General features: G+C 37.0%; 1 protein-coding gene and 1 pseudogene across 5 annotated transcripts in view; both read right to left on the bottom strand.

Moving 5' to 3' along the window:
• Nucleotides 1–23788, bottom strand: part of ARID4B (AT-rich interaction domain 4B) — a 134565-nt gene that overhangs the window by 87653 nt on the left and 23124 nt on the right. For all 5 annotated transcript variants that reach the window (XM_037510397.2, XM_054694986.1, XM_037510395.1 and 2 more), the window contains exon 3: nucleotides 233–343. In XM_037510397.2, the coding sequence (XP_037366294.1) occupies nucleotides 233–343 (111 nt within the window). The remainder of the gene's footprint in view (nucleotides 1–232; nucleotides 344–23788) is intronic.
• Nucleotides 13249–17317, bottom strand: LOC119245104 (40S ribosomal protein SA-like; annotated as a pseudogene).

The raw sequence follows: 23788 nt of genomic DNA, 5'->3' as shown, positions 1-23788 counted from the left end.
AGCTCTACAAGACCAACAATACAAAGTCTATAGTGAAAATGGCACTCAAAACAGCAACTGTGATCATCTAATTTCATTCCAGCTGGAACAGAGATTAATGCTTTGTTTTCAGGTATCTTTATAAACATTCTTCCAAGAATCTAAATATCTTTCAGGGAAAAAAGTCTTAACTATACTACCAAATAAAAATTTAAATATAAAATATAATTTCTAAAATCTACATATACTATACCTTGACTTTGACAAGTCTTTTTGCTGTCTTGATCTTGGCTTCACAAAAGGCTCCTCTGTATTTAGCACTTACATCAGTCCCCACTGTCAAATAGGGAGGCTCATCAAGGGCCTAAAATGCAAAGAAATATAATTAGATTCAAATTCTGATTCTTTCCCATAATCAGTTCTTAGAATAGCAAATCTAATCCTGTTATAGATTTAAAAGTTGTAATAGTTGAATGTATCTGTTAATAAAAAACAATCTATATCTGTAAAATACCACAAAATTTTAATAAAATATATATCATAAAGACTACTTAAATGTATATCATATAAAATAAAAATGCATCTTTTTTTTTTTTTTTTTTTTTTTGGTGAGACCCTCACCAGCGGCCAGGGAATGAAATGGTGCTGCAGCCTCGCAGCCCAGCACTCAACCACTGTGCCACCAGGGGACAGCTTCAGCAGTGACGGTTCGATTCCCGCCTGGCCAGGGAGATTCCCACATGGCGTGGCAGACCTCTCCTGTCACGCCCACTGCTCCCCTCAGCAGTGTATTTCAGTAGTCTGCCTGTTCTGTTCCCCGCTCTGTCTATGGTGAATCTTCTCACCCTCCCATGCCTCTGGCCTGTACCCCAGCTCTTGTATAAAAATAAATCTTTAAGGGGGGAAAAAAAATTTATATATATATATATATATTTATATATATATATATATATATATATATGGTCCATGATATAAATTAGCTCAATCACAACCACTGTGTTCCACTCAGCCATTAATTCAAATATTTATTTATTATATCACCACTTAGAGGGGCCATTTACTAAAAGGCAGATCCTTCAAAGTTTGAGAAAATTTCTTTTACTATTTAGGCTGTATCTAGGCAAATTCAGAAGAGCTTTGTTATATCCCTACTTAGACAATTCTAAGTAGAATAGGATAAAAGGAGAGGATATTACAGGTATTCAAACTACTGGTAAAAACTATGAAAAAATCCAATCTGGGAAATTACAAAAATTTGCCAAAATGTCTTAAATACTCTGGCATGGGTTCACTCTTTATTTACTTTTCTGTGTTAAACAATATTTGTTTTCTCAACTAGGGCCTCCCTGGTGGCAAAGGGTTAAAGATATTTCAACTCATCTATACAAAAGAAGTATATGCACATAAAAAGGTAATCATTTCTGGACCCTCCTGGCGGTGCAAGAGGTTGAGTGCAGCGCTGTGAAGCTGTCCACCGTCTCTGCAGCGCAAGTTCGATTTCCCTGCGGGCCAGGGAGCTACCTACATGGTGCAGCAGACCCCTCCTGTCTTGCCCGCTGCTCCCCTCAGCAGTGTACTTCGATCAATCTGTCTGTTCTGCTCCTTAAGTATCACTTTCATTGGTCAAAATTTTGGTTACAATTCCATTTTTCTCTACAACTTGCAATCTCTCCCATTAAACATTCATGCCGTATTAGCCAGTAACATTTATTTTACAGAATAGTTAAAATAAATGAAAACACAAGGAACCAGAAACTGTGAAATATAGGAGAACATGAAATCAACTAAACATAATACTTTTGTGCCTATTCACAAATTAAAATTTAAGAAGTGATAAGCTTTTGGGGCCTCCCTGGTGGCACAAGGGGTTAAGTATCAGCACTGTGAAGCAATCCACAGCTACTGCAGCAGGAGTTCAATCCCCAGCCAGGAAGGTGACCCACAGGGCACAGCAGACCTCTCCTGTCTCACCCACTGCTCCCCTCAGCAGTGTATTTCAATCCACCTGTTCTACTCCCCACTCTGTCTCTGGTGAATCCTCCCACCGCCCCCACCTCTGGTCTACATCCAGCTCTTGTATGCATAAATAAATAAATCTTTCGGGGACCCCCCACCCCCCGCCTGGCACAAGGGGCTAAGATGCAACCTATGAAGCTGTCTGCAGCCATTGCAGCATGAGTTCAATCCCCGGCCGGTCAGGGAGCAACCCACATGGCGTAGCAGACCCCTCCTGTCTTGCTCACTGCTCCCCTCAGCAGTGTACTTCTGTCTGTTCTGCTCCTCTCATCCCCCATGTCTCTGGCCTGTACCCCAGCTCTTGTATGCATAAATAAATAAATCTTTTTTTAAAAAACGATAAGTTATTTAAGTTACTTTTATGATAGAGAATTTTGGGGGGGGAAGAATATTAATATATTTCTACTCCTACTATAAAGAAACACATTTACATGTTTTTTTTTTTTCATTAATATTCATTTCAAACACTAGCAACTTTTCAACTACAGCAAACGATTTATTAGGTAGATTTATTCAACTCTAACTTGAGAGACGATACCTTTCCCCCCAAAGTAAAGCCAACCCACCCTAACCAACATGAAAATTCTTTTGACAGAAACAAGTATTAATTGCTTTAAATATTGTGGGGGAAAATTATTATTTTTGAAGGATAATATTTTCCTTCAAGCTAGCTAGAACATATGAAAAGGGAATTAAAAAAGCATTAAAAATTTCTCTTAGAAAATAATTGCAAAGGGAAACTGAAGTCTAATAAAAAGTTGCTAAAATAAACACATTGTTAAAGCAGTGCTAATTTGTTAAAAAGAGCACAGGAAAAACAATGATCTATGTTCTGATCTTCTGCTCTCTCTCTCTCTCTCTCTCTCTCTCTCTCTCTCTCTCTCTCTCGGTATCAGCTAAGTTATTTTTGTTATTTTTCTGTCCCTAAATTATCATCATCAGATGAACACAATAATTTGAATTCTGTATATATGTGTGCAACAAGCCTATATAAAAATATTGGGGTTTCAAAGATGGTCAGAATGGGGCACTTGAGACATATAATTATCCAAAACTGAAACTGTACTGACCAAAATAAGAATGAGAATTTCTGTAGAAAACAAATGAAATTCATAACGTACACAGATTTGTGTTTGCAATTTCAGTAGAGGAGAAGTTATCACTCTATCATTAGTGTAATGAGGTAATAAAGCACAATATCACAGGTTTTTCAAAGAAGAAAAACCAGATCTAATCCCAGTTCTATTCCACACACTAACTATGCCACTTTTCATAGGATACTGAACCTCTCTCTAAGCTTCAGTTGCACATTATGAAAACAGGCTCAACGTTAGAATCCAGCACTTAGTTATGCCTCAAGCATTGTGCTATTAACAATTACTATTAATAGTATGAAACAGTGTAGACTAGTCATTACACCAATGCAAGTTCAGATATGGCACACTCTCCATAATATTGTTAGCATAGGGAATGAAATGTGATTAGAACCTGGGAACGAAATGTGATTAGAACCTGGTCTTTCAAAAATGTCACTACTCCTCAGAATATCTACTTCAAGAAATATGGAAAGAATCAAACATGGGTTTGCTCTATTATACATACAGGAAAAGCATTTGTAATAAAGATAGGAACAACTTTTAATAGGCATTAACCTATGGGAAAAGGAGTCGAAAGGGGGGTAAGAATATGAAAATATGTCAAAGTAACTCTTCCTGTTTATTTTGAAAACAGGTTCTTTTCTTTTTCTTTACAGCTGGCATGTATTCTTCTTTTTTACAATGTATACAAAGGAACATCTGAAATGTATACAAAAAATACAAATTACCAATATACCATAATCCACAGTTATCAATTCCTAATCAATTCTGTCACATCTATATCCTGACTAAACCCTGATTATTTTCAAAGATACCCCAGATAATATATTCCTTCATCAGAATAAGAGAATTATTATCCGTAGTAATTGAGATTTTTTTTTTAATTTTCTTAATACTTTTCTGTATTTGCCAAAATATTTGGAATGCAAAATTAATGAAAGTCAGTATAATACAGTAATTAAGAGCATAGGCTCTTGAACTGAGTTGAAATCTACCACTTACTAGCTAGGTGACCTCTGGCTATAAGCTCTGTGACAATTTCACAGGGATGAGAACTGAAATGCTACATGTAAAGTTATTAGAACATGACCCAGTATATACTTCTAAATAAAAACTACTATTACTTAATAATCCAAGGAAAACCTGTGAATTAAAAAAAAAGTTTGTTATATACAAAAGAGATTCCACATAAATATTGTGTATGCATATATTTATGTATATGTAATATATTTATGGCATTTAAGTATGATCCTCCATATTCAATTCATAAATAAAACAATCATGTTGAATTCTAGTAATGAGAGGTTGTGTGTATGTGGGAATGCTAAATAAGGCAGTGATTTACAACTCCTTAGTGTAGCAAAGACAATCAGCACTATATACCCATTCTGAGGCTACTGTACTTTGGCCAAAGTAGAGATATACAAAGAATTATGCCACCAGGTTTACTAAAATTCCTTTGACCAACACCAACCCTGCTAAGTTATGTATATATAACAAAATAAAACAAAACAAAAAACTGCTTCTCTAATTTTGGCTAATAATTTTGACCATCTCAGAGGCTAAAATAAAATGTTTTTCATGTAGTACCTTCATGCCAAAAAGGAAATTAAACCACTAAATTACCATCCTTTTGTTTAGCAAACAAAACAGTTTTCTAGTCGTCAAGGCAACAGCTACCTCACAGTTATTCAGCACTGCTTAAACAATTATTTTTCTAGTCAATCTACCAAAAGGCCTGCCTTACTGGCATCTAAAAGCTATTGAATTCCATGGGAACACTAAAGAGCATAAGCGATTTTTAAATTAGCTATTGGTGGATAATAATCCTTCAAGAAGCCAAAATGCCAGGGAAGCATATTAAGTGCCCAAATAAATCAACAGTAATCTCTAAAGTGCCTTGGGCTGCAGAACACCAAATATATAAAACAAGTTTTAGAAAGCCAATAGTTGAAATAACTCTCCAAATGACTGACTAATGCTGACAATGCCCAGGAAATATTCAGTTACTCAAGATCTATTTTTTAAAAAGTAAACCATGCTAGGTGACATTTTATTGAGGGTGTCTCTTAAAAAGAGTAGGCATTCAAACTGGTTACTAACGCAATGCCAACTCTGCCACTAGAATCCGAAAACAAAAGGGTATTAAATGGGGACCTCCTTAGTGGTGCAGGGGTTAATGTCTCAGCGCTACTACCATTGCTATCATGCCGGCCACTGCGACATGAGTTCCATGCCCAGCCAGAGAACCAATCCACATGGCACAGCAGACCTCTCCGGTCTTGTCACTGCTCTCCTCAATAGTGATTTTCAGTAGATCCACCTGTTCTGCCCCCCAATCTGTCTCTGGTGAATCCTCTCACCCCAGAACTTCTGGCCTACCCTAGCTCTTGTATGCATAAATAAATAAAAATATATCTTTAAAAAAAAGTATTAAATGTACGCCAAACTCTCAGTAAATAAATGAACATGCACAGTGTGGCAATAAATCTACTAAAAAAAACTTTTCATATACGAAAACCTAACAGAGGCATTAAAACAATAATGGAGACAAATCAAACAGATGAATGAAAAATACAACTATAAAACTTAAAATGCCCAAATTTTTAGGACATATCAAAAATGAGTACCTTGAGATAATGAAGAAAACTGTGCAATTAACTTTAAAATTTCTGAGGCCATATCCTTTCTTCCGTTTCAGGTGGTATTAAGGACATAGGGTAGTGTGGAGTAAGGGCTGAGGAAGCATAGGAAGAAAGAACAGATATTGAGTGTACAAGACAGCAAGGCCACTGGGGGAGATACATGGAGGCACAGGCAACACCCCTTTGGCAGAAGACATGGTGGGAGCTGAGACTTTTTACACTGACCAAATAAGTAAACTAACTGATTAAACAATATACTGAGGATAGCAGGGTCATGTTTCTCACTGCAAAGAAATGTAAAAGGAAGGAAAAAGGCTATAAAGAAGTTTAAGGGTCTAGAGGCTGGAATTAGAAATACAAATTCAGGGGTGCATATATATGAACACAGAAAAATAAACAAGTATTCATAGATGTGTATGTGCATGTATGTGTGCACAAGCTATATATGTCCATACAGTTTTTCCTAACTCTGTCAACCAAGAAGACCTAAGAGCAACTAACAGCTCAAAAACAAAAACCATACTAAATGGTCTGTTACTATGATTTCTAAATTTCATCCTACATTAAAGGATCCAGAAATTCTTGGAAAATGGCTTTCAAAATTGGGCAGAGAAAGTACAAGAAGAATCTGAAACATCTTCTGCCAGAAAATAAGGAAATGTTCAACAAGAAAAGGGACATTTCAAAGGGACACAGAAGGTGCCTTAAAGGGGGCTCCTACTGACCAGATGGGGAGAACTTTGGCATCAAAATAAATATTAGTTGTTCCATATTTTTAGTGATCTATATGTATGTAAAAGCTGACTGACTTAAGAAATGCGTATACCTCAGTTATAAAATAAGAGCAAATTGCAACCCATTCAATAAAACTGACATCCAAGCTTACATAGTGACATGAATGAATGATGAATCAATGAATGAAAAGGGAAAATTCTCCTTTATAGTAAAATGTTAATAAGTGTACCAGGAATGACAGAGATAAAAAATCATCTTTCGACAACCATCATAAAGGTGTGTTGTCAACACATGCTAAACTGATGAGTAGAGATTTGAAGAACAGGATACTGACATAATCCTGGGATATGGGTGTGATGCACTGCAAACGAAAGAGCATCTTTTCTGTGGTATCTCTGGCCAAGAGTGACTCTGATTATGAGAAAAATAAGAGACCCAGACTGAAGTTATCCTACAGGATAAAAGATTTGTATTTCTTAAGACCCTAAAGGACATGAAATATAAGTAAAACTGGTAAACAGTTTTTGAATGAAGTAATCTGAAAAAATATGATAATCAAATACAAGCTATAATCCTGGATAGAGGATGGACCAGAGAGGAAAAAAGAGACATTATGAGGAGAGTTGGTAAAATCTGAAAAGGGCATGCCGATAAGACAGTAGTATTACACCAATGCTGAAGTCCTGTTTCAAAAGGTTGAATGCAGGGTAGATAAATGAATAATATTCTTTTTGTTGGAAATTAACACACTGGATGTCAGGAAATCTTATCTACAGTTTGTTTTCAAAAAGCTTACAAATAATGATAATGGATAAATATATATATATTTATACACACAAAAACAAATTATAAGAATTCTTTATACTGTAAATGTGAAATTTAAAATGTCTTTAAGTAGTATATATTTAGTGGGCATTTGCTTATCTTTTTCTATAAACTGTCCATTTATGTTTGGAGTTATTCCTCTTTTACTTTTTAAACTGGATTGTAAAAATTCTTACATATTAAAAAAAAAAAAAAAAGAAAGAAAATCAATCATTCCCTCAAACACAAAATATCTTTTCTGGATGCTACCTACATTTCCTAACATTCTTTGTAAAGGTTAAGTTACTTTAGAGGATGAAGCCACAAGTTACTTAAAGGTATATTTTAGATCCACATCTATTGGCCAAAGAAATATCTGTGTATACACATATATTTTAGAAGTATACCTGCATATTCCTGGCAATTTAAGTAACAAATGTCAAAAAGATTTTCTAACTAGATTTTTTTATCAGCAGCAAAAAGGTAAGAGAGAAATACACTGGGAAGGACATTTATTAAGTGCCTACTATATTTAAGACATTATTCTAAGTTCCAGAAAAGCAAAAGCACTTTCTCATATAACACACAAAGGTAGCTGATTTATTTTGCCTTCAGGAGAGGTTAATCTTGTTACTTGGTAGTGAGGCAGAAACCTTACTTAAATACAAATCAATCTGCTCTAAAGTAACATCCCTTTCAGAAAACGCCATGCTTTTATTTATAATATTAAACTTCAATGATCAGGAAAAGTATAAGGGCCTAGTGGTGCAGTCAGTTCAAACATCTAAATTACAAAGAGAAACTAAAAACTAGTATTGTATGGTTCACGTCTATATGGCCATATTAGTATATCTACTGGCATGAATTAGAAGGCATTAAGAATATTTTAAATTGTCACAAATTATATCATCAAAGATGCATCCAGTGAACATTTCTAAGGGTTTCCTTGATTAACAATAAATAAATGAATAAACCTCAAAATCCCCAATCAAGTTTCTGTCATGTTTTAAAGTCATAAAAAGCAAACACGGGGCCTCCCTGGTGGTGCTGGCTGTTGAGCGCAGTGCTACAAAGCTGTCCGCAGCCTCTGCAGCACCAGTTGGATTCCGGCTGGCCAGGGAGCTTCCCAAATGGCGCGGCAGATCTCTCCTGTCACGCCTGCTACTCCCCTCAGCAGTGTATTTCTTCAGTCTGCCTGTTCTATTCCCCGCTCTGTCTCTGGTGACTCCTCTCACCCTCCCGCACATCTGGCCTGTACCCCGGTTCTTGTATAAACAAACCTTTAAAAAAAAAAAAAAAGCAAACACTAGTCTTTGATTGCTTGAAAAATCTGTCTAGCACTTGCTATTATTGACCCAAAGAAACTGACCCACAATATACATAATAAACAATCTAAGTCATGGAATTCATCTTAATTTCGGAATGCTAATGTATTAACCCCTTTGGTAACCAATGCTACAACACTCATTGCTATACCATATATCGGCTTTGCTTGTCCCAAACGAATACAAACATTCTGTAAAGATGAACAGTTCATATTGTTACTTTTATTATTTTTATCGATCTTCACCTAATGGAGCAATGGAGCAACGTATGGTGGAAACAGGGTCTTTTTCCTCTTTGGCTGCCCTGTTTCTAAAATAGTACCTACACATAGGAGGAATTCAGAAAACATTTACTGAACCAAAGAAGTCAGGCATTAGTTAAGTGCCGCAAAATGAAGATTTCTCATAAGATAAAATTTTTTTACATTTCAAAATCACATTACATTGGAAGACATCTTATATGAAAAGGTCAGAAGCTATGGAATCAGAGTACCTGGGTTCAAACTCCAGGTCTGTATCTTACTAGCTATGTGACCTCTGCTGCACAATGGATTTCTCTGAGCCTAGCTTCACATTTGTAAAGTGGGGTTAAGAAAAGTACTATAATAAATATATGTACTTATATGTAATGCAAATAAAAACCTATCAAGTTCAACCTGTTATATATAAAATTATGTTATGTGCTTGCTGATAAATCTACAATGCTACTTACAATTTATCAGATGACCAATCCTTATAATGAAAAAGTCTACCTAGCATTTTAAAGAATAAATCGCTAAAGTAACAAGCATCAATCACTAGATTATTTCTCTTAGCAAAGACAAGTTCTGGAAATATGCTTTGCCAACAGGAAGCTAATTCGGCTGGTAGCCATTCACCACTGAGCCCATTTTGGCCTCAATCAGGTTCTCTCCCCTAGAAAAAGTTAAGATACTAATCAATTTGTTGGTAAAGCAAAACGATACAGTAATCATTTTTTTGGCAGGAATAAGGAGCAGCAGAAAAAAACTGCAAAGAGAGAGAAATAAAGGAAAAGAAAAGAACAAAACAGATGTACAAAGAAAAAAGGACGTAAGAGATTGTGTCCTCAGAGTGAGGATATACACTTCTCTAGCTAGTTCTTGCTTGTTTTCCACCTCCATTAGAAATTTATCAAAGTAGAAGTAATATAAAATGTAATGGCAGTTCTATAAACACTTACTTAACATCCATTATATCCTGGCACATTTAAGACTTAGATAACACCTTCGGCTCCCAACTTTAAAAAAAAAATCAACTTATAAGCCTTTATTAGATAGGTTTGGTCCTGTAATCTTAGTAACTTAGCAAAGATACATTTACAACAAAACAACAAAAACAAAACACAGGGCCTCCCTAGTGGCACAAGGGGTTAAGTACAGCACTATGAAGCAATACACAGCCCAGCCAGCCAGGGAGCTACCCACATGGCACAGCAGACCTTTCTTGTCTCACCCGCTGCTCCCCTCCACAGTGTATTTCAGTCAGTCTGCCTGTTCTGGTCCCCACTCTGTCTCTGGTGAATCCTCTCACTGCCCCCCCATACCTCTAGCCTGTACCCCAGCTCTTGTATACATAAATAAATAAATCTTTTAAAAAAAGCACACAGTTCTATCTTCAACACTCTTCTACTTCCCCCCTCATATACTGCAAAACTTAGAAATCTCTGGGCCTCCCCAGTGGCGCAGCGGTTGAGCTGGGTTGTGAAGCTGCCCGCAGCCTCTGCAGCGCCGGTTCAATCCCCGGCCGCCGGGCGAGGGTCCCACTTGGTGTGCAGACCTCTCCTGATGCCTGCTGCTCCCCTCAATAGTGTGTTTTGTCAGTCTGTCTGTTCTGCTCCCTGCTCTGGCTCTGGTGAACTCTCTCACCCTCCCATGCTTCTGACTGTACCCAGTGCTTGTATAAATAAATAATCTTTAAAAAAAAAAAACAATTTAGAAATCTCTTACCAAATCAGAAGAAAAGCAATAGCATTAACCAGGAATAAAGCAAGAATAGTAACTGTTCAGTAAATACTAGCTAGCTGAATGAATAAACTAATAAATCAATCAATCATATAAAAATTTGTACTGTCTATCTACTATGTTCCTGGCTAGGTACCCAGAACATATAAAAAACAAAACATTTTTCTTGCCTTCAAAAATTAATGATCTAGTTGGAGAGAATGAGCAAAAGGAAAAAAAAAAATCAATGTTTAAAGCTTGAAGACAATTTTTTAAAAAGTAACTCTTTAAGGCCTGTGACACTGAGAAGACTAATAGGACACATTTAATACTGTATATGCTAGCTAGCATGATATGGATATTTTGGCGGGGGTTAGGGGTAGGGGTGAAGGTGTGCCAAAGTCTTCAAGTTAAAATCTCAGAAACCCAAAAAAGTAATTTGATCCAAAATTTTTAAGACTATACTGAAAATAAAATTTTAATCTTATATGAAAAATTAAATCCTTAGTCTATTATTTACTCAAATACTTATTAAATAACTTATTTAAATATTGGTTAACCATGTGTATATATTTCATTGTAATACGAAGTAGATACTTGGAACTGCTCTACGAAAACAGAAATTCTGAAGTGTGAAATCACAGTAATATATGGTCCTTGCCTCCTCTAGTGTCTCGATTTTTAGTAAAATTATCCCTAATACTGGATAGACGTTTCTGACAACATTTCCTCATAAGAATTCTGTGTCACAGGTTATTCATCTACAACAAAAGATAAACAATGCTATTAAATAATAATAACCTAAACGAGATTTTTATAATGCCTTATTTTCTTGTGTGCACATTTTAGGGTTATTTTTTTCTGTTTAGTTGTTCTCATTTTCTAGGGGTTTTTTTTGGCCCTGGGGGTGGGAAGGGTTATTGTTTTTCTGCCAAACACCATCCCAGTGTCTTTCAACTCTATGACACTAACACAGAGATTCTGTTAGTTGCTGAGGATCTATTCCACCAACTATTCACTTAGGACCAGGAGAAATAATTTCAGGATAATTGTAGACAAACACACTTAGGTGAAAGCCCTTCCTGGGAAAGGCCTCTCCTGCCTCTCCATATGCACCTAAATTTTACTGCTAAATCACATGGGCTTCTGGGTCACCAGAAATTACCACTAGATCAAAGTCAATATCCAACAGTTCCTCCCAAGTTTTTCAGAAGTGAGTATTTTCTTTTCCCCACTCCAAATAAATTAGTGAAGATAGAAAGGGTCATTTTATATTTAGATGCACATTTTAATCTTATACCTCCAAAGTATTAAATCTTGTCTTCTTTTAATAGGCTCTGGGCTTTTAAAAAATTACAGCAATCAAACTACTTACTAGATTGTTTATCAACTTAAAGATCCTGTGTGCATCAGAACACTTTCAAAACTGCATTATCAAACCTGCCTTCCACCTATTGAGGTAACTACATTCCCCTTCCCACCTAGCTAAACTCTGACCTCTTTGGGCTCTCCAAGCCTACTGAAAAGTTCATGAAAAACATTTCATGAACTTCCATGATGATCCCCAGCTGGTAAGAAAAGCCATTAAAAGCTCTTAAATTGGGCCTCCCTGGTGGTGCAAGGGGTTAGGAAGCAACCTATAAAGCTGTCCGCAGCCTCTGCAGCATAAGTTTGATCCCCTGGCTGGGCTGACCAGGGAACAACCCACATGGCACAGCAGACCTCTCCTGACTCGCCCACTGCTCCCCTCAGCAGTATACATCAGCCATTCTGCCTATTCTGTTCCCCATTCTGTCTCTGGTGAATCCTCTCACCCCCCCCCCCCACACACACACCTCTGGCCTGTACCCCAGCTCTTGTATGCATAAATAAATAAAGCTTTTTTTTTTTAAGCCCTTAAATTCTAGCATTTCATTGCTAAATCCATTTTCTCCCAGGAAAGTGTTACAGTGAGAATCTACTAGTCTATGATGATAAATTTCAGGTGAGAAGATAAATTTCAAATGAGGAGGATTCACTGAGCACATAAAAAACATGAAATCTTTTATTTATGTATCTTAAAAGTAGGTTTATTTTTTTAAAAAAAAAACTTTTTTTTTTAATAGAGGCATGCTTTATTTATTTATTTATTTTGTTTGTTTATTTGTTTTGTTTATACATGCACTGGGTACAGTCAGAAGCACGGGAGGGTGAGAGAATTCACCAGAGCCAGAAGCAGAGCAGGCAGAAGGACCGAAGTACACTGCTGAGGGGAGCAGCGGGCGGCAGGAGAGGTCTGCGCGCCATGTGGGACCCTCCTCCAGTGACCGGGGAGCAGCCGGGGATCGAACCGGCGCCGCAGAGGCTGCAGGCAGCTTCCCAACCCAGCGCTCAACCGCTGTGCCACCGGGGAGGCCCCTTAAAAGTAGGTTTAAAAAAAGCAAGTTTTACTAATATGTCCTCTCAATAGGCACAGAAAATGCATTCGACAAAATCCAAAAATCATTCCTGATAAAGTCTCTCAGCAAATTAGCAACAAAAGAAAATTTCTTCAACCTTTGAATAAAAGGCAACTATGAAAAATCTGCAACTAAACATTATACTTCTATGGTGAAAAACTGAACACTTTCTAAGACTAAGAATAAGACAGAGAGGCCCACTTCACCACTTCTATTCAAGAGACTCCAAACAATATTAGTAAGAAGGAAAAAAATAAAAGGAATTTGGACTGGAATCAAAGAAATCTAAGTGTTTTTTAAGGCAAGTGACATATCAGCTATAAAGAAAACTTGAAGGAATCTACAAAAAATGCTACTGGAACTAACAAGTGGTTTTAGCAAGATCAGAGGATATACAAACAATATAAACAAATCAGCTGTATTCCTATAAACAAAATGATCAGAAATTGGAATTTAGAAAGAATACCGTTTAAAATAGAACAAAAAAAAATGACTAAATACAGTTAAGTCTGGCAGAAGATGAAAATTTTCATTCTGAAAATGCTGTTAAATCAGAATTCCCTTACACAAGTATTTTTCAAGCTGTGGGTCACAATCTATTAACGGACCATGAACGTAATCCAGTGGGTACTGCTGAGCATTTGAAAAAATGAGGTTGAAAAGAACAGAAAATATCAGAGTAAAGTGAACATGGTAGAATTATTACTTTGTGAAATTTGTGTGTCCAGTGTCTGTGTGTATACATGTATTGGGTTATTATATAAAACTTGTGCCCCCACAAAAGGCTGAATGACAGTATTTAAACTACCCCTTGTTATATGTAAATGGATACAACTTTTCTGTTAAAGAATCTGTGGAAGAATAGCTTTATGACCACTCCGTGACTGTTCCTACCCATTTAGTGGCCTGAGCTTGGAAGCTACAGCCCAGTCTTCCCTGAAAGACAAGGCACACCAGTCTTTAGTAGAGAACTAATGAATAGGGTCAGAGGGCACCTCATGCCTTCAGATAGTCTGAGACCTCAGGATGAGTAGCAATAAACTCGGGAGTTGTAACAGTCCATTCATCCTGAAATTCCTCCTTGGTCAAAGTCTTTACAGCAGGAGCCCGCTCTTTCTTTTCGATCTTTTCAGGATCTCTGTAGAGGCAGAGATCAGGCATGATCTCTTATGGGTGTTCACGGGAGATGGTGCCGCTCATGTGCGGACCTTCCCAGGCCAGTATCCACTACATGAGACTCACTCAGTGAGCTCCCTTGCTGCTGCAGGGGTTAGCAATATCCACAAAGCCCCAAGGAGAGTCTGTGTGACACAAGCAATGGTAGAAAGGTTAACATAAGATGCCACTGTGAGAGGCTGGGTTCAGTCCTGGGATCAGTAACCAAAAGATGACGTGGCCCCCAGAAAGCTTCCTGGATCTAGTTAGTGAAGGTTCTAGGAGTGAAGTGGACAGCAGTAGGAGTGCCCCCAGTGGCAGAAGCAAACTTCAGCATAGCTCACTGGCCAGTGTTCCTCAACTACATGACACTGACATCAGCTGGGTTTTCCATGGCAACAATGGCATGAATAGCCAAAAGAAGTTTCTCTGAGGTTCTCTTCAAATTTATAACATAGATGCTATAGCTTTTCCCTTTATAAAAGTACTATTCCACTTGGAAATCAAAGTTGATGCCACCTCAGTAGTGTCCTGCTACCATGAATCTGAGGACATCTTCCTCATCATTTGCAGACTCTCAAGGGCACCCAGACATTGTTAAGAGTGTCCCTTTAAGTTACAATGGGAACCCAGAAGGGTCCCACTGGGTAACCTGGAAATCTAGGCTATATTTTCAACATATACCAAGATATATGGCTGAGAATTAAGGCCAAAGCAAAGGATGGAGCTCCAACTCAAAGCAATGAACCGAAAACAAGGAACTAGAGAGGTATGGGTACTGAAAAGTATAATTCTAATAAAATATTCAAAGTTAAGAATTAGGTAGGCATAGGTTCTGTGTTCCAACCATGGCAGGTTTTTCATCACTTCCATGTTCGCCCAGGCCATTGGGCTTTTGGCAACAATGCTATTTGTCCTTGGAACATGCCTCCTCTTAATTTCCTCTGGAAAACTGCTTGTCATTCTCCAATGTTCTGCTTAAATAAAAACCATTCTCTGAGTTTTCCAAACAATGTCTCTCTGTATTGTTTCAACCCTGTGTGTACTCGAGTCAGAATACATAAATTCTACCATTAATGATTTACTCTACTTACTCTTTGACATATCTTTCAACGATCCCTCTATTCATCTGTGAATCATTTCTATTTCAAGTAAATGGCAGTCCAGTTTCAGGTCTGGCCTACAAGGAGATTGGAAGTCACCACTCCCATCTCCACAACAAGAAACAAGTTCAACAAACTGAAAGTCAGAACTCTTAGAAATCTCTGCTGGAGCTAGGAAGACAAAGAAAAACCTATGCTGTAACTGATGTATTATCTGAGGCTCAGGATAGACAGTTTGAGACTTAAAAATTCCAAGGAAGCTATGTGTTAGGGGAACCCCCACACTTTGTATGAGTATCCTACCAGATTTTCACGGGGATGCTCAGAGAAAATTTCCTTTTGCTTCTGGCAGGAGGAGAGGAAAACTTTTCATGATTTTGAAATATGCCCAGAGTATTCTGTTCTATTAACAAAGCCTGCGAGGTTTTATCAGAATCTAAGCTACTGAAATTTTCCAAGGCCTAACTGACCCAGGAAGTAAGGAAAATATCCAACTTTAACCCTCTCAAGATTTATCTCATCTAAAGAGTCAACTTTAACCTAAGAGAAGGTGTTTCTAAAGGACCTAAGAAACACTTGTGAAGGTCATAGCCCAGGGACACCAGCTCACTAAGAGAGTGAGACCTTTACCCCAACCTGTCTAGCACAGAAATAGAACTCCTGATAATAACAGAATTACAAACAAAAGAAATACATGAATCTGACCTTATTTTAATAAGTCTCTAGGAAAGCCAGAAGGCAAAAACAAGGACATCAGCGGAAATTCTAACCTCTGATATCTACAGCTAGAGTATATAGTAAACATAGTGTAATTCCTAGCCAATAAACATAAAATTGCACATTAAATCAGGTCTTAGCATTACCAGGGAATTTAAAATAAATGGCAGACATCAGTACATTTTCTTCTAATTATTTCAGTAAACATTGCCTTTTTAGTTTTTAAACTACAAAACTCTATCTCTTGCCCAAAAACCTGAAATTGAAATAGCAAATATCTACTCCTTGTAATAATAAGGCAGAAAGGAGAACTAGGCATAGGATATGAAGGCTCCAGCAGCACACATTCTTTCCATTCTCCCTTGGTGACATGATCATAACATACATACATATATACAGCCATACCTAACATGTATTTCTTAGATCATTATGGCTGTCATGTTGAAAATGGGCTGCAGAATACAAGACAGAGTTGGAGAACCAGTTAAGAATGTGTTACCATAATCTAGAATGAGTTATGAGGCAGGAATAGAGAAAAACGGACCAAAGGGGGACTGCTTTATAGTCACTGACTAATTGAACGAAAGGATGAAAAAGTATTTTATCTCTTTTTTCTTCTCACTGCTGACTCCCATTTCATTAGATGTGATCCTGGACCCACAAACTAAGAAAACAGACCTATAGGGATATTCAGAGTGCAGGTGAGGTTGCAGAAAAAAGAAGGGAAATGAGAGAAAATTTCAGATGAGGTTACAGAAAAAAAGCTCTGTTTACTATCTTGAAGGTATTAGAAATAATTAGTATTCATGATGGTGTTTGGAAAAAAGTCTACTTATTTTTATCCTTTATTTGCCCTAAACTGATGAGCATGCATCACATAATGCAAATTAATGCCTAACTATCAGCAAATTAATAAACCATATCTTTATTCTCTACAGTGATTTAATGGGTACTTTCATTAAAAACTGTTAAAGGAGAGCCTGACAGAATTAGATCATATTCTCATGAATTTTTGGTCCCAGAGAATTCTTTTTCAACATATAAGTTAATACATGAATTCATTTGTTTTCTGAAAATAAAGATGTATACAAAAAGTAAATGCTACATCCCTTTATCTTCTCTTTCCACATCCCTCATCAATGTAACTACTGTTATCTAGTTAGGGTATCTATCCGGCCTCCTTTTTCTGCAGTGACAGAGAACAACACATTTTAAAATCAGTTTTTTTAGTTATACAATCTTTGACTATAGTATTCTTATTTAAAAAAAAAAAACACTAAATTATGATACCTAATCCCAATTCCATCCCAATAGTAGTTACTTTGATCATTTTGGTGTACATCGTTCACAATTTTTTTTCTAGAATTCTCCATTTTGTTTTTATTTTTTAAAAAGATTTATTTTATTTATTTATGTATACAAGAACTGGGGTGTAGGCCAGAAGTGTGGGAGGTGAGAGGATTCAGCAGAGGCAAAGTGGTGAGCAGAACAAGCAGACTGATTGAAATATACCGTTGAGGAGAGCAGTGGGCAAGACAGGAGAGGTCTGCTGCCAGCAGCTAACAGTGGCTGCTGATAGCTTGATAGTGCTGAGACTTAACCCTTGCACCACCAGGGAAGCCCTAGATTTTTCTATATACTTATCCATAAATCCATATAGCATTTGTGAATATATTTTTATATAACTCAAACTATATTTAATACATAGCCTTTCAATTTTTCTTTTCATTCAAAGAAATGTTTCAGAGACCTACCCACTCAGAAAGCCCAAATTATTTTTGTGGTATAATTACTAAAGTAGTTTGTCATGAATTGTTTAGTTTCTTCTCTAGTAATGATAGCAAATGATTTCTAGTTTTTCACTACTGCAAATAAGGTCATAATAAACATGTTCATACATGCTTCCTTGTTCACCTAAGATACCCATCAAAAGGGAGAATATATACTAAGCACATTTTTAATTTTAAGAAATAATGCAACCTCTCCAAGGACTTTCTAAAATATAATTTTGGTACTTTGAATACCATCACATACTGAAAAAAAGATTCTTATTTATAGTTAAGTGTTCTATTTTCAACCAAAGCTTATCTTTATCAGTTATTTGCAATGCAAAATCTTAATATCTTTGGAAGATAGATGCTTTGAACTTGATAATTATCAAATTAAGCACATATATGCCTAGTCTCAGGAATATACACCAAAATTAGCAGGTCAGACATACCTGAACATAATATAACATGGTTAAAGGTATTCATGACAGATGCAAGTGAATAACCTGGCTAAATCTCTAATTAAAAGCGATAACCAGCTATGATTTAGGAGATTCAATATATATCTTACTTTAAATAGTAAATTAGGGGCCCCCCTGGTGGCGTAAGGGGTTAAGATGCAACCTATGAAGCTATCCGCAGCCGCTGCAGCACAAGTTCAATCCCCGACCAGGGAGCAACCCACATGGCACAGCAGACCTCTCCTGACTCCTGCTCCCCTCCTGCAATGTTTTTCAGTTGATCTGCCTATTCTGTAACCCACTCTGTCTCTGGTGAACCCTCTCACTCTCCCACATCTCTGGCCTATACCCCAGTTCTTGCATGCAAAAATAAATAAATCTTTTAAAAAATAAATTTAAATAAATAGTAAATTAAAAGTTCAGAAACTGTAAAAGAATATTAATAAATTTAATCATAAAAAATGGCAAAAAATACACAAAGCAAGCATATTAAAATACAGAATAAGTCCTCATTTTATGTTATCAATAAGTTCTTGGAAACTGCAACTTTAGGCAAAACAATGTTAACGAAACCAGGTCCTGGAATAATGTCATTTCATTCGGCATCGGTCAGGATTTCATTTTTCTCTATAATGAAGTGATACTTAATGAAATGTTTATCAAGGGCCCGACACTTGATAAACACTCTACTTGTAACGACACTCTACTTGTAATCCATATCACTAACAAAAAGTTAATCTACCATATATAAAAATTACCGACAAACCACTACTTTTAAAAGGCTATTCAACAAAAAAATGGACCTATACTCTTCACTGTCTAGAGACCATCACTATTAACAACTGGTTATAAGCACTGGAGACAATCACTATTAACATAACAAAAAATAAATAAAAAGACAATCACTATTACTTTTTTTTTAAAGATTTATTTATTTATGCATATAAGAGCTGGGGTACAGGCCAGAGGTGTGTGGGGGGTGAGAGGATTCACCAGAGACAGAACACCAGCCAACAGAACAGGTGCACCGATTCACCAGGTAACAGAACAGGTGGACCAACCAAAGCACATTGCTGAGGGGAGCAGTGGGCGAGACAGGAGAGTCCTGCTGCGCCACGTGGGTTTCTCCCTGACCTGCTGGGGATCAAACTCGTGCTGCAGTGGCCGTGGACAGTTTCATAGGCTGCATCTTAATCCCTTGCACCACCAGGGAGGCCCAGTTCAGATCTTTTCTATGAACCATTAACAATACACCTACCTCAGTAAAACCATGAAAAAATACATAAAAGATCATCCATATAGCCTACACTCCTCAACTACATTAAACTGGTAAGAGTTTTTTTAAAAGTGCCAATTCAGTAATCTGTGAGCTAAAATAACTACTTATCTTTACCCAAATTGCCCAAATCTAGGTAAATCACCTTTGGGTTTTACCACATAGCATATTCCAAATAGCACAGATAGGGAAAGAAGAAAAAAAAAAAAAAAAGAGGAAGACAGACCCAAGTTTGGATAAGCCAAAACTGTCTACCTACAGTCAGTTTGTCACCACCTACCCACTGAAGAGGTGATTTTTAACATCTATTTCCAATGTAGCTAGGCATTAAAAACAAAAATATTCATACATAACACTTTCAGAAAAAAACTTTCTTTGTTCTGTGCTAGAAAAGTACCAAGTCTGGCATACTTCAATCACATAATGTAGAAGTTTGACTCTATGACAATTTCAATGCTTCAGTAGGCAAAACATCTTTGAACTATAGTTATTAACTGATAGAAGGATTAAAAGGAGCTTTCCACAATGATGCACCAAACACAAAGAAGGAAGTCCCTACCCCTCCCAAAGTCAAAGCCAAAACAAAGGGGTGGGGGTGGGGGGGAATCAAGAAAACACTGAAAGGTGTTCACATTCTCTTTCTCCCTCACCCCCGCCCAACACACACACAAAAAAGCAGGGCAAGCATGTCACCACCCCCTAATGGATGCGACTCTGAAGGTAGCCCAAATATCCTTGAAAGAGTACCCTCAGGAGAAACAAGCTTGACCACTATCATCAAGTTCCCCTGACCACCTGACCACTAAGTCCACCATGAAGATGACAAGACACTTCTGCCATTGTGGATGGATATCAAGATCAACAAGCACTAGATTAAACAAGTTGTGAAGAAGCTCAAGTATGACTCTGTATCACAATTTTAATGTATCAGCAGCAAAACATCTTTGAACTAGTTATTAACTAATGGAGGTATTACAAGGGAATATTATCTGCAGATATTACAATCTGGTCAACACCCTAATCAGTCCTGATGAACAGTAGGCATATGTATGATTGGCTCCTGACAATAATGCTTCGGATGTTGCCAAAAAAACCACTAATATTGTCTAAATTGCATCCAGCTAACTGGTTCTAAATATAAGTCTTTTCACCATTAAAAAATAAATAAAAAAGGAATAACAGAATAATTCCTAAAAATCCAAAACAAACTGAAATACATGACCTATTTATCAAGTTGGTAGAATAAGCAACATAGGAAGAATTATTTCAAATCACCTTAAATTAAGTATTTTGTTATTGAGTTTTTAGTGGAATATAAGGACAAACAAACAAAACACCACAAGAAAAATCTTAAATTGCAATCATTAATTTCACTATTATTGACAAGATCAGTATTTTTATTTTAAAAAACATTATATGTAATATGTTAGTGTAATAATGTTAATAGTTAGGAACCAAGGTTTTAGCATAAGATAAAAAGGATACAAGTACAATAAGTTAAATCAAAACAATTTTTCATGGGAACTGGAACTATCAGTATAAAGTCATAAAAACAAGAACACCTTATTTCTTGGGTCTCAACACTAAAGGCGAGAAACAATAATAAACTAGTAGCAATGAATACCCCTAATACCTTGATTGTCATCTCTAAAATCCATTCCCCAGACCAAAGTTCCTTGAAGAAATGTCTGATTCTAGGTCTGGGACAAAAAACTTACAAGATGAAACTGATTCCTTGTTCCAGAAAGTAAGTTAGTTACCAAAAACTAATAGGACCATATTTGAAAGAATACAGGAATATTTGAAATGACTCCAACTGTCCAAAGATGAGCTATCTAAATTATTAAAAACAGTAACAGCAATGGACTAAACACACAGAATACATTAAAATCCATAACACTAAAACAGAAGAATAAAACAAAAAACAGCACTGGTCACTTTAGGAGGTTTCTAGTATAACTATTCTATATTCTAAAAACCAGCAAAGTGAGAGGGGAAAATTCATTTATTCGACATTTCTATATTTTAGAGTTAGAATTTCAACTATATAAATGTAGTAGGCATAATATACTTAGAAAATCATCTTGCAATCCTTATATAATAATGAATCAGGCAACAATCTTTAGTGGCTTCTAAAATCATGGAGTAAAAGTTGGCAGGACGCTTATAATGTGTAGATAAAGCTGGCAACATCTGAAGTCATTTACTATTCTTATCTATATGAAAAGTGACATAATCTTACATTATGTGTGTTTTGATGATATGTAATTGAAAGAATACAGCACCTACTTTACAATACAAAGAATACAGTACCTCCTAAGAGTATGTCATCAAAAAAAACCTCTAGAACTACCAACTTAGAGGATATACGGAGGTTAATATAACCACAAAGATGCAATAAACCAAATACAGAATGTGGGACAGAGTAGAATAAATTGGCTCTTGGCCAATTTGGGCAAGTTGTCCATCACCTACAAATCTTTCAAATACAGAAAGCCAGGTACCTGGGACACCAACTCTTCCCCTCAAATAGCTTGCATAAAGGCACAGACTTCTCTATTGAGAGAGAGAGATCCATGATACACTTTCTCTTTTCTTTTCTTTTTTTTTTATTAACACTGGTTTACAACATTGTATGTGAATCATAGGCACAGTATCACATCTCAGATGTATGACCCCCACACCACACCCATCACCAAAGACAGCCCACATCCATCCATTAGACTCCATTTGGCCCCCTTCCCACATGGATCCCCCCCCACCACCTTCTGTACCCTCTATTATATAGTCAGAATTCTAGGATTTGCTACTGGTTTGGTTTTGTCTGACCCTTTACTTGTTTCTCTATATTCTACCTGTAAGTGAAAACATCCCATATCCGTCTTCCTCCTGACTTATTTCCCTTGGCATAATCCCCTCCAGCTCCACCCAAGTTGTGGCAAATGGCAAGAGTTCACTTGTTTTACAGCTGACTAGCATTCTATTGTGTATATACCATATTTTTTTTTTTTAAGATTATTTATTTATTTATACAAGCACTGGGTACAGTCAGAAGCGCGGGAGGGTGAGAGAATTCACCAGAGCCAGAGCGGGGAGCAGAGCAGGCAGAAGGACCGAAGTACACTGCTGAGGGGAGCAGCGGGCGGCAGGAGAGGTCTGCGCGCCATGTGGGACCCTCCTCCGGTGGCCGGGGAGCAGCCGGGGATCGAACCTGCGCCACAGAGGCTGCGGGCAGCTTCGCAATCCAGCGCTCAACCGCTGCGCCACCGGGGAGGCCCTATACCATATTTTTCTAATCTACTCCTCTGTCCTTGGGCACTTCGGTTGTTTCCATAACTCCAACCATGAGACATTTTAAAGGAGTTATTATTTTTCAGTGATAGATGCTCTTCCCCTCCACTTCATGCCCTATTTTAAATATTCTTAAAGGCACACTATAAGATATTTGGTTGAAAATTTTTACATGTAAGTTTCATTTAAGATATTTCCTCACATGTGTACAGATTACCTAGAGTAAACCACTCTCCAGGTTGTTTGAATTTAAATATAAATATTTGGAAATTGAAGAAACAAAACCTAAAATTTAAAATAAAACCATGTTTTAAAATCACTAAACTATTAAAAAATAAAATATAATCACTGAAATGTTAAATTTCCCTTTAAAAAGTACCAGCAAAGGGCCTCCCCTGGTGGCGCAGTGGTTGAGCACTGGGCTGCGAAGCTGCCCGCAGCCTCTGCAGCATCAGTTCGATCCCCGGCCACCGGCGAGGGTCCCACATGGCACCCAGACCTCTCCTGCCATGCCCGTTGCTCCCCTCAGCAGTGTATTTCTTCAGTCTGCCTGTTCTGTTCCCTGCTCTGGTGAATTCTCTCACCTTCCCGCGCTTCTGACTGTACCCAGTGCTTGTATAAATAAAATAAATAAACCTTAAAAAAAAAAAGTACCAGCAAAAAAGATCCAACTGCAAAACTGTGTATAAATATCACATCAAATAATTCACTAAATTACATGAGATAAAACATAAATGAGCTGTATGTACCTAAATGTAATTCTAACAACAAAGTAAGCTCCTGACACAAGGTAGATAATATCTATGGAATATTTACATGTATTTTATTTATTTGTTTATTTAAGAATTATTTCTCTATTTAAGGTCATTATTTTATTTATTTTTGCAAAGAAGAACTGTGACCAGAGGGAGTGAGAGAATTCACCACAGACAGAGTAGGGAACAGAACAGGCAGATCCACTGAAATATACTGCTGAGGGAAGCAGCAGGTGAAAAAGGAGAGGTCTGCTGCACCAT

This window comes from Talpa occidentalis, unplaced genomic scaffold, assembly GCF_014898055.3.
Source record: "Talpa occidentalis isolate TD23 unplaced genomic scaffold, MPIMG_talOcc4v2.1 talOcc4.14, whole genome shotgun sequence".
NCBI classification, from domain to species: Eukaryota; Metazoa; Chordata; class Mammalia; order Eulipotyphla; family Talpidae; genus Talpa; species Talpa occidentalis.
Note: the sequence above shows the minus strand (reverse complement) of the source record. Positions and strands in the feature narration are given on the sequence as shown.